The sequence below is a fragment of the Gallinula chloropus genome (assembly GCF_964237585.1).
Source record: "Gallinula chloropus genome assembly, chromosome: 16".
In the NCBI taxonomy this organism is placed as follows: domain Eukaryota; kingdom Metazoa; phylum Chordata; class Aves; order Gruiformes; family Rallidae; genus Gallinula; species Gallinula chloropus.
In genome coordinates this window covers 15,824,387-15,835,132 of record NC_140101.1, presented here as the reverse complement: position 1 = coordinate 15,835,132, position 10,746 = coordinate 15,824,387, and the positions used below count along the sequence as shown (strand labels likewise).

General features: G+C 60.5%; 1 protein-coding gene across 2 annotated transcripts; it reads left to right on the top strand.

The window, feature by feature from the left end:
• The first annotated feature begins 302 nt into the window (after positions 1-302).
• Positions 303-9,462, top strand: TP53INP2 (tumor protein p53 inducible nuclear protein 2). Of its 2 annotated transcripts, none has more exons than XM_084271655.1 (3): positions 303-612; positions 4,244-4,373; positions 5,740-9,462. In XM_084271655.1, exons 1-3 carry the CDS (start codon positions 489-491, stop codon positions 5,990-5,992), a joined length of 507 nt encoding a protein of 168 aa, XP_084127781.1. In that variant the 5' UTR covers positions 303-488; the 3' UTR covers positions 5,993-9,462. The 2 variants fall into 2 exon arrangements, with proteins under 2 accessions (XP_084127781.1, XP_084127780.1); XM_084271654.1 differs by having other exon boundaries at positions 4,064-4,373.
• Positions 9,463-10,746: the final 1,284 nt, after the last annotated feature.

Here is a 10,746-nt window from a genome sequence, read left to right as displayed (position 1 = left end):
CAGTGGATCGGCCTCCCAAGACACACTGGGAGAGGGGAATGTGGTGTGGGCCATGGTGCAGGTGGGGGGTGCAGGGTTGGGCACCCAGCCCCTGCCCTGCCGCTTTCAGACACGCTGTGTGATGCCCTTGGAGACGCCAGCAGCTGGGGCAGCCCACAGCACTGATCAGTGCCAGAGTCACCTTTTGGCTGTCCCCTCTGGCCTGCCTGAGCCTCTGGGATGCAGGAGGGCCACCTCTAAATGCACTGGTCCTTTTTCTTTCCCTTCTGCAGGCCTTTGCACTGAAGCCACGTGAAGAACCTCAGAACTGCACTAGGCACCGTTTAACTCAGCTCTGGTTTTGCAAGCAGCAAAGCATCTTCACTACCACTAAGACTTTGAGTGCTGGTTTTACCCCTCCCTGCCCATCGTTCCCATCGCTGTGCCTGGAAGCCAGTGCTCAACAGTAGCTCTCCCTCACTGTTCATCCTGCTGGACTGCTCCCCACCATGTTTCAGCGTCTCACCAGCCTCTTCTTCAGCGACAGCAATACACCAGAGGGCCTGGAAGAGCCCAAACCCTTTGTTGAGGAGGAGGAGGAGGAGGATGGCTGGCTCATAATTGATCTTGCAGGTGAGAAAAGCAGTGGGGACTTGTTTCCCACAGCCTCTGCTACACCTTGTTTCTCTGGAGCTGGGCAGACCCCTTGAGATGACAGCAGAGGGGCTTCCACCACATGTGACCAGCTCTGTCCTTCATCCCTTCTCTCCCTGGTTCTCCCACCCTGCCCACTGTGCCCAGCCCTGTGGGCACCACAGCAGCCCCCAACCTGCTCCTCCTTTTCCCCTTCCCTCTCCCTGTGGCTGTTTCCACCTTTCTGCCTGCATGGGAGTGGCAGCAGCGGTGGCAGCAGCGGTGGTGGCAGAGGTGGTGGCAGCGGCAGTGGTGGCAGCAGCGGTGGCAGCAGTGGTGTCCTGGCTGGGTGGCTGTTGCCTGGGAGCCCCCAGGTGCCTCTGCACCAGGATGGGACCCTGGCATGGCACCGGCCTGGGGAGCTCACCCAGGGCTTTGGTGTGAACCTGCCCACCCATGGCTGGGTGGGTGGGGGACACCACCCCTCCTGGGCTGCCTGCCCTGGAGCTGTGAGCTAAGCTGTGCCACGGGCAGCACTTGGCCTGGAGGAGCTGGGCTCAGCTGCACCCCGCTGAAGGCAAATCAGGAGCCAGGTCCCGTGGAGGAAACCCCAGCCCCCAGGCACTGGTGGGACTGGGACTTTCCCCTGGTGAGGGCAGGCAGCAGCAGGACATGCCACCGGCCATCTGGCCACGTGTGGGTCAGTGGAGTCCATCAGGGAGCCAATCTCAACTCCCAGGAGCTCGTTTTCCCAGAGCTCTCCCAGTGCCCATGCCAACAGCACTCACACCAGGGATGTTTGCCACAAACATCCTTGGAGACCTAGAGATCCCTCAAGGGTTCCCTGTCCCGAGGGACCACAACAACCATCCAGAGCCCCGTTTGACACCAGCCAGACGGGTCAAATTCCTTCTGTGCTGAGAGCTTCTCCGGCTCCATTAAGACTTTGGCAGTTGCTATTGTAGGGTTGATGACTCAACCAATTGCAATGATAATTTTATGACCTTTTGCTTGCAAATGGAGCAGTGAACCTAAACAAACAAGCCAGTATGTGCAGGAGCTGCACGGTGGCTTTTGAAGCCTTGGGTTAGTCATGGTGCCTCAGCCCAGGGGACTATAAATGTATCCTGAAGGTTTAGGAGGGAGGTTTCATCCTCCCTCTTGCAGGCATCTGTTCTCTGAGCAGGTAACTCCCTGCCTGTCCCCCATGCACTGAGCAGAGCTCATTTTCCTGATGCTAGTTATTCGTTAGGGCTTTTGTTCCCCATGCTGTGAGCCAACGAGGGGGTCTGAGCGTGGGCAAGGGGGGGTCTGAGCATGGACAAGGGGGGGGGGTCTGAACGTGGGCAAGGGGGGGTCTGAATGTGGGACGGTGCACAGAGATCAGCCCTGTGCCTGCTGGGAGCACTCTGGGAGGTGGATGGGTGGTAGGGGCGTGGATGGTGTGGAAGATTCCCTGTCCTCTGAGGTCTCTGCTGACTGCACTGGGTGAGGGGTCACAGCAGTGACACAGGCCAGGGTTGGTCACAAGTAGGTCCCTGGAGCAGCGGGCGTGGGACTGCCATGTGTCAGGGCTGGCTGGCAGCAGCTGCAGCGTGCCCAAAGCACAAGGAGCCAGGAGCTTCCCTGGACAGAGGGGAGTGCCCTGGTCCCACTGCAGCCAGCCTGGTGGGACCCAGGGATGACTTTGGTACAAAAGGTTCCAATCAGGTGGCCAGGCTCTCAGGGCAGAGCCAGCTTCCAGCAGCATCTGCCTGGGACCTGCCACTGCCCTGCTCATCCCCACTGGCCTTTTCCCATAGCATTCCCTGGCCAGCCAGGGCCCGATGGATTTCAGCCCCGTTCCTGAGGCTGCAGTTATGCAAAGCACTTGAAAAACTGAACTCCCTGGGTGCAGCCCCCACCCTTCACCCCTGTGCCCCGGCAGCTGGCAGAGCACCTCTCAGCCTGGCTCGCTCCCAGCCAGGGGCAGCCTAACGAGCCTCTGAACTCGCTCCCTCCCCGCCAGGTCTGTGACCCCTGTGTTGCAAAACACACCCAAAATAACCAGCTCAGCCAGGGCTGTTTCAGATGCCCCTCTCACCTCATTGCTCTGCTCAGCGCCCAGGGAGGGAGCAAAGAGTGTTTCCTGGCCACAAGTCGCCCTGGAATTTGGGGACCCCTAAATATTCCTTGTGACATTAAAAGCCACCGTGGCAAAAGCTGGGGCTGGGCAGCGGTGGGCAGCTGGGGCAGGGTGCAGTGTCTGCAGCCCCCCTGCTGCGGGAGGACCCAGAACGCTCCGGCCGGGCTCAGTGGCTCCCTCCAGGCTGACAAATAATCTCCAGCCTGGCATGTCAACAACTATTAATAGTTTGATATCTACTGACCTGAAGAAAGACATTCTCATGTTCACAAGGCTAATTGTGGCCTGCCCTAAGCCCCAGGCTGGGGCTTCGTCTGCGCGGGGGGCCGGGGACGCGCCGGGTGCCAAATGCCAGCCCCATACTTCATGTGCTCTCTGTCCCCACTGTGAGAACAGAGTCACCTCTGAGCTGGCCTGTGCCCTCACCCATGTGCCCCTGCTGATACTGCCCTGCAGCCCCCTCTGCCTGGCTTCATCGAATCACCCCAAAGAGCCCGGGAGCTGCTCTGGCTGTCCTGGGGAGCCCAGCATTAGGTGCAGGCCCTTCCCTAACACAACTGGTCCTTGGGCCCAGCACAGGCAGCCCAGAAAAGCACCAGCCCAAGAGTTTTTGCCAGGCAGAGGTGAGGAGGGAAAGGGAGGAAGGGCTAGGGTGTTGGAGGGCTGGGGGGGGGGATGTGTGCAACTCCTGGATCAACCACCCAAAACTTGGCCCCAGTGGACTGAACCTGGAGGTGCAGAGAAAACAGCTGCTGAAGGATTTATTCCCCTGGTGCCTTCCAGAAAATAAGGTGTGACCTGGTTTTTCCCCCTGTGTGTGCTTGGTTTCCATGTTTGCAACGTGCTGGGTGATGTCTGTGAGCGTGGGCAGCCCAGCCTTTCCCTGGGATGGTTCGGCACCGCTCAGGCTCAGCCCAGTGCCCTAAGAACAGGCAGCAGCTGCTGCTGGCTGCAGCTCCTCCTTCACTTTGAGAAGGGAAAACCCAACAATTGCTGTGGCAAACCCTGCTGGTTGCTCCCCGTGGGGTTAAACTGCCTTGGCCAGAACTATTTGGGCTGCTTGCTGGCGTAGCAAAGCCAGCCTGGCGGCACCAGCACCCACCCCGGCACAAGGGCGCTGGCTGGGGCGCGGTGTGTGGCGCTGCCGGCGTCCCCATCCCCACGAGGTCTGTCTCTAGGGGCGGTGATGGTGGTGGGGTGTCTCTTGCACTAACGATGCCCCTTTCTCTCCCCCCTCCCCTCCCCACTGTACATGGTATGTGTGTGTGTCCCCCCCCCTCCCCGCTGCGCCCCGCATGGCTCTGCACCCCCCCTGCCAATCCCCAGGCAGCCGTGCCCGCCCCAGTACAGCCCGGCGAGTGGGTGCTGGTGGTACTGGGCACTCAGCACGATCCCGCCCGGCACCCCCTGCTCCCCCACCACCGCCGGCTGCTTCCCCAGCTCCGGCGGGTCCCTGCTTGATGGACGAGAGTTGGTTTGTCACCCCTCCCCCCTGTTTTACTGCAGAGGGGCCTGGCCCCGGCGGCATGGGGAGCAGCCCCATGGAGGACCTGCTCATCGAGCACCCCAGCATGTCTGTCTACGTCACCAGCACCCTCGAGGTGGATGGGGAGGGCCCCGAGGATGATGCTACTGGGTGAGTGTGGCTTGGGGGTGCTTGCTGAGGGGGGGGCTGTTGGCCCTGACATATGCCAGGGGACCAGGGTGCAAGCTCACCACCTATGCCTGGGAGCATTTTACCCACGCTGCCCACCAGTGGACTGGGGCTTCAGTGTCCCCTGTCCCACCACAGGCTGGCACAGTGCAAGGATGGCAGCCTCCGTACCCCAAAATACTCTTCCAGGGGGATCTGAACACCATGTTGAGATGGCCATGGGTGCAGGACTGTCAGATTGCTGCTGGGCTGTGGGTGGAGAGGGATGCACCCCCCCTCCCTGCCCCAAGCAGAGCCCCCTGTGCTGATGCTGCCTGTTGCCCCACTGCCTGACCAGGAGGGGTTGCCAGGCTGGGCTTAAACATGGGGGTTGGCCAAGGTACAGCTCAAGAAAAGCAAAACCAATGGGACAAGGTGGCCTTTGGGCACAGTGGTCTCCCCAAGACCCCTGGCTGCCCCAGGCAGGGGGGATGCAGCCTCTCAGTCACCCTCCTGGCCCAGCACAGCAGCGTCCCAAAGACACAGGAGAGCAGGGCACTACTGGCTGTGGATGCCCCAGAGTCCAGCTTAGCGAGGGGAAGGTTAAACAGAAGTGCCCCACATGTCCCCAGTGCCCACTCCTCCCCCAGGAGCTGTGGGCTGGAGCACCCCCTTTCCCAGGCACAGCCTTGCTGCACCCCCATGAGCTCTGCCCTCTCCCCTTGCTGCCCTCCACCCTGGGAAAGCCCTGGCCATGTGCATGCTGAGCCCCAGTGCTGCCAGCCAAGCCCCAGTCCCACTGTCCTGTAGGGTCCCCACCACACCCTGGTACCAACCAGAACTCCCCTGGAATCCCCTCACCAGGGCAGGGGAGGAGGAGGTGCCTGTCCCGTGCTGCAGTGGTTATTTACCCACAGCAAACAATTTGGGGGGGAACCTCCACCCAGGCGAGGGGACACCTCTCTTTGCAACGTGTCCCCGAGGGCCACAGCTCAATCTCAAGAGCTTCTGAGGCACCTCAACACCGGAGGGTGCTGAGAGGGGGCTGAAGGGAGCTGGAAACAGGCCAGGGGACCTGACAGGGTGCGGGCAAGATGGAAATGGGGCAACGTTTGGCTTCCCTCTGTGGCTCTGGGCCTTAACCCTGTGGGGGCTGTGGGGATGGCCCGTTCCCCAAGGGGTCTGAGTTTATCCCGGTGCCCTGGAGCCCACCTGTGCCAGGGCCTCCCGCCCCTTGGCAGGGAGTTGTGCTGGGGGAACCGGGGCCATCCCAGGGCACGGTGTGGCTGGGGGTGGGATTGGAGACCCTCCTTGCCGGCTGGGTGAGGGCTGGGTGCCAGCAGCCGCTGACGGCCCCTTTTCTCCGCAGGGAGGTGCCGGAGCCCCAGCTGGAGCGGCACGTGCCGCACCACAGCAGGTCCCTCGCGGTGAAGGCCGCCATCTTGGAGAAGGTCGGGCAGGTGCGGCGGGTGCAGCGGGCCAAGCAGCTGGCGGAGAAGCACCGGCTCAGCCAGAAGGCGCTGCAGCGGCAGAACCGGGCCTGCCAGCGCCCGCTGCGCCGCGCCAAGCAGCACATCGGGACCTTTGTCCACCAGCCCTGCCAGCGCCACTGCAACTACTGACCTCGCCGGGACACCCGCCCCGCCACTCCCACCCACCACCCACCACCCGCCCCCCGCCGCCTCCCCCGGCGGTGGGAGACTTCGCTCCCCACCCCAACACCAGCCGTCCCAGCCCTACGAACACCAGTGATGCCGGGCTGTGGTTTCACTCCACACCCCCCCTTTTACCCCCCTGCATGCCCGGCCCCCCACTCCTCGTCTTCCTCCCCCCCCTCACCGTCCGCTGCTCGCCTCACCCTTCACCCCCCCCCGGCGCTGGCCGGGCCAGCAGCCCCCCCTGGTGCTGCTGGCATTGGGGGGGCTGTGTGGGCCCCCTCTGACCTCGCAGCCATGCCAGCCTTCACGTGGGAAATCAGTAGTATTCCTGGTGAGATCCCCCGTTTCTGAAATCCACGGCAAAGCCTGTTGGTTGTGATGAGCCTGTGACATCAGTGCCTTTCTCCATGATGTCATGACTCCACGGACAGCCAGGCCGGGACGGCGCAAGCAGAGCAGGAAGTGAGAAGAGCAGTGAAGCAACGAGATTTGGGATTGGTAGGAAACATCAAATCTCATCAAGGACACTAAATAATGCTTCCTCCCCTCCCCTGCCCCCCAAAACCAGCAAATACCCCTTCCCTCCCTGACTTCTGAGTTGCATTTTTACCCTGATCAGACAAAAACCCCACTGCCGGCCCCAAAGGGCTTGTGGTGGGGAAGAGCTGGTGGAAGCCTCCGTGGCGGGGTGGCTCCTGGTGCCTCGTGGTGTTTTTTTTTAAAGACAACCTTCAAAAGCAATCTCAGGAAACAAAGCACCGGCCCAGCGCCACACCGGAGCCCGCGGCCGCCGCGCCAGGACGGGGTGCCCAGCCGGCGCTGGCGGTAGCATCACCGTGGCTGGTGTTCCTGCTGCGCTGCCACGTCCGAGCAAGCCCCCTGCCCCAGCTGCCCCCTCTCCCCCCCATGTATCTCCCTGTGTATTTCTGTCTCTGTGTGCTTGGAAGAGGCAGCGCTGGAGCCCCGGAGCGCTGGCTGCCCAGTTAGCCCTGGGAGGGGAGTGGAGGCCAGGACCCAAGGTGGCTAAAGCACGTCGACACTGGTGGTGATGGGATGTGACAAAGGAGGCCGGAGGGAAGAGACTGAAGTGAGAGCACAGATGGACCTGGGAGCTGGTGCAGAGGGACAGGATGGGGCTGGAGAAGAGGCCGTTGCAGTGGAGCTGTAATGAGAACGTCGTCTTCCCCCACTAAAAATTGTATCCTGTTCTGCGAAGGGCCAAACTGCTTTGTGGGGCAACACTGATTTTCAATGCACATCCCTCCCTTCCCCTTGATGGGCTCATTCTGCCTTTCAGAGGACACGGGCTGGACTTCCCACTGGTTCCAGCACCTGCTGAGGGGGCTCCAAACCCAGGAGAAATTTGCTGATCCCCTCCCAGCTCCCTCCCTTTAGGCACCCCCTGCCCTGGAGAAAGCCTGGCCGTCACGTGCTCAGCTCACCAACTCAATTCCTACCCTCTGAAATAAGAAACACCCCCACAACCCCCCAAAATAATGCTGATTTCCCAAGCATTTCTTTCATACACTGTGTTACATGGCTTAATATTGGCCTGGGGCCTGGGTGGGAGGACTTGTGGTAAGCCCAGCCTCAGACAGCTGAGATTTATTCATTTTTTTAAATGAGATTAAATACAAAATGAGACCTCTTGGAAGCACCCAGCCCCCAGATCTGTGCCTGGGAGCCTGGACAGTGGGGGAGCTCGGTGTTGGTGCTCATCTGCAGCGTTTTTCTTTTGCTCCAATGACACGGTGGTCCCAAAGGCACAGAAAGAACAAAAAAAAAAAACCCCACCCCCCCAATTTCCAGTCTCTCTTTTCAGCCTTCCCCTCTCAATTCTTCAAGGCCAGTTTCTTGTTTCAACTGCTTCTGAGACCGGGCACCCTCATCACACGAGTGATGCGATGCCTCCTGCCCCTCCGGCTGTGGCAGCCGGTCCCTGCCAGGGCGAGCGGTGCCGAGGTGCCGGGCTGTATTCTGCTGCCACTGGTCTGGTCTGCTGCTTTCTCAGCCTTTCTGGTGGGTCTGGTGGCCCCAGAGCTTTCAAAGCCAGTGGGTTATCAGCAGGGGAGGAGCGTGCTGGGGCACCCGACGTTGCCCCTGGCCGTTGGCATCATCCACTCCTTGGATCCTGCTGCGATCACCATCCCTCACTGACCATGCTGGAGACCACCCTGGCTCATCTCTGGTGCCTTGGTGGTGAAGACACTGACAGGTCCTTGCCTGGAGGGGAAAGTTTACATCCCCTGGCTTCCTGGGCTGACATGACATGCCTTTGACCCTGCCCACAGCGATGGCTGGTGTGAACTGGGTGATGCTGGCGCAGGAGCTTGTGAGGACAAGCAGAGGCTGTACCTGTGGATGTCCAACGAGGTGCTGCCATCCCCATGTTCCTTCCCATGCTCCTGGATGACGTGGCCACCCAGTAGCAGCCTTTGAGGACGTGGACATGCCAGAAGATGTCCTGCTCCCCAGCCCGTTCTCCACTGCGGATGCTCCCCCTGCGCATCCGAGATGCTGCCTGTCCACCCGCATCTCTCCGGGATCAGAGCCTGGCTGTGACACCCTCACCCCCGTGGCAGCTCCCAGGGGAGGACAGGCTGGAGACTGGGGAGGCTGTCTGGGAGTGGTGTCCCCAGCACAGATCCTGCCAGTCCTTCCCACCAGCCCTTCCCGTGCTCCCCGCTCTCGTCCAAGTCCTCCGCATCCCGCTGATCCGCCGCGAGGCCGGAGCCTCGGCCGTGCTCCGGGGAGGGGCTCAGGCTCCCAGCTCCCAGGCTGATGCTGTTACTCCGTCCTTGTTTCCAGAAGCAGATAGAAACCGGGGTGGGGCTCAGGCTCCCAGCTCCCAGGTTGGTGCTGTTACTCCGTCCTTGTTTCCAGAAGCAGATAGAAACTGTTCGCTTTTCCTTCCTCTTTTCCGTGCCAGTCGGAGACGTCGCTCATCACGCTGTGCCCAGCCAGCACGGGACGTGAGGCAGAACTGCTACCACACTTTATACCAAGAGTATGTTTGTAAAGGATTAATAAATTATTAATAATGTAGAGGTCATTAATAACGAAGAGGCTGCTGCAGAGTCCCAGCATCCCGCGGTGGAGGAAGCGCACTCACCACAGCTTGCACCGAGCCCCCCCCCCTCCCCGCTGCTCTCTGCCCACTGCTCGTGTATTAACATCCACTAATCACCCATTAACCCTGCAGAGTGACCTGGAGCCACCAGCGTGACCAGCCCGTCCCACACCAGGGCACTGGCGTGCCCACCCTGCGCTCTGCGGCAGCCCCGCACCGCTCCTCTGCTGCCCCGCGCTGAGCACCAGACCGGCCACACACCAAATCTCCTGCCTGCTCTTGAGTGAGAAAAACCCCTTCACACGGAGGTTGTGAGTCTCCTCCACTCTTAAAACAAATGAAAGGTGCTTAAAAAAACTGAGAACTCCTCCTGTGTGTGTGTGTGTGTGTGTGTGTGTGTGCACACGTGTGCACGTGTATCACTACGTGATGTGGGTGTTCCGTAGGTTGTTTGGGGGGTGTGGGGTGTAGTTTTCTAGGGGCTTTGTTGTTGGTTTTGGGTTTATTTTGCACCCAGTGTTTTCAGTTTGGGACTAGCTGTGCAATGCTCCTGAAGGGATGGTGAAGGAACCATGGCCTTGGCTCCCAGGGAGGCTCTTGGGCCCCTGTCTCCTGAGTTGTGGTTTCTGCTCTTTACCTGCATAGTGGGAAACTGCAGCACGGCCTCAGGGACAAGCAGATATGCTGGGGTCTTTGGAAAGGGGGGTGTGTGGGGGGGTTCCTAGCTTCTCTGTTCAGATGTGGGGTTTGTTTCTGTCTGTGAGACCTTTGGCTGCATGTCCTGAGGGATGCTGCGGGGATGTGGCTGACACATGGTTGGACTTGATGATCTTCAAAGGTCTTTTCCAGCCTCGTGAGTCTGTGACACCTTTGGCTGCCGTGTGCTGGGGAGCGGCAGGGTTTGATGCTCAGACATAGTGCCCACATGGAAAGGGAGCTGTGGCCACCTGTGTGACACCAATCTCTGAGCAGCAGCCCTTCTTTGTCTGCATGTGACCCAAAAATTCCCCTTACAGCTGCTGGAACGACCTGGTTCCTCTGTGGGGGATCAGCCAGCTGTGGATTTTAAGCAGTGAGTTGGCGAGGATTTGGGAAGTGGAGTCGTGGATCCTGTGTCAGCCACCACTGACCTGGCCCCACCGTGTCCTTGGGACCAGAAGGCAGCGGGGATGGTGGAAGCCATCAGAGCACTCGTGTGGGGACATGCTGATCTGTGGGAGGAAAGTGCTCCAGTTCTTCCAATGAAAGCTTAAAGGAAAAGAGGAAACATTCCACACTGGAGAAACCTGGGCAAGTTCTGTCTCAGCAGCCACCAGCTCTGCAGGGCACTGTGGCTCCCCCCCACCAGCTGCCTCTGGCCCTGGCAGCAAGGAGCGGGCACGGATGGGCAGGCTTGGGGGACACTGCAGGCAGGCTGGGGCCACGCTGGCAGCGCTGCCTGGAGCTTGTGGAGGCAGCAGAACCCTGAGGTGGAAAGCTCCTTCCCATCCCCCCAAGCCCCTGTGGTGCTGGGGGTCTCTGAGCGAGGCACCAGAGAGTCACATCGCGGTTGCCTTCTCGCATGGGGCAGAGCCGCCTCCTCCAACCCCAGGGGTGGGTGAACCCCCCCAAAGCGAGTGGAGAGGGTCCCCAGCTGTCAGGATGAGCC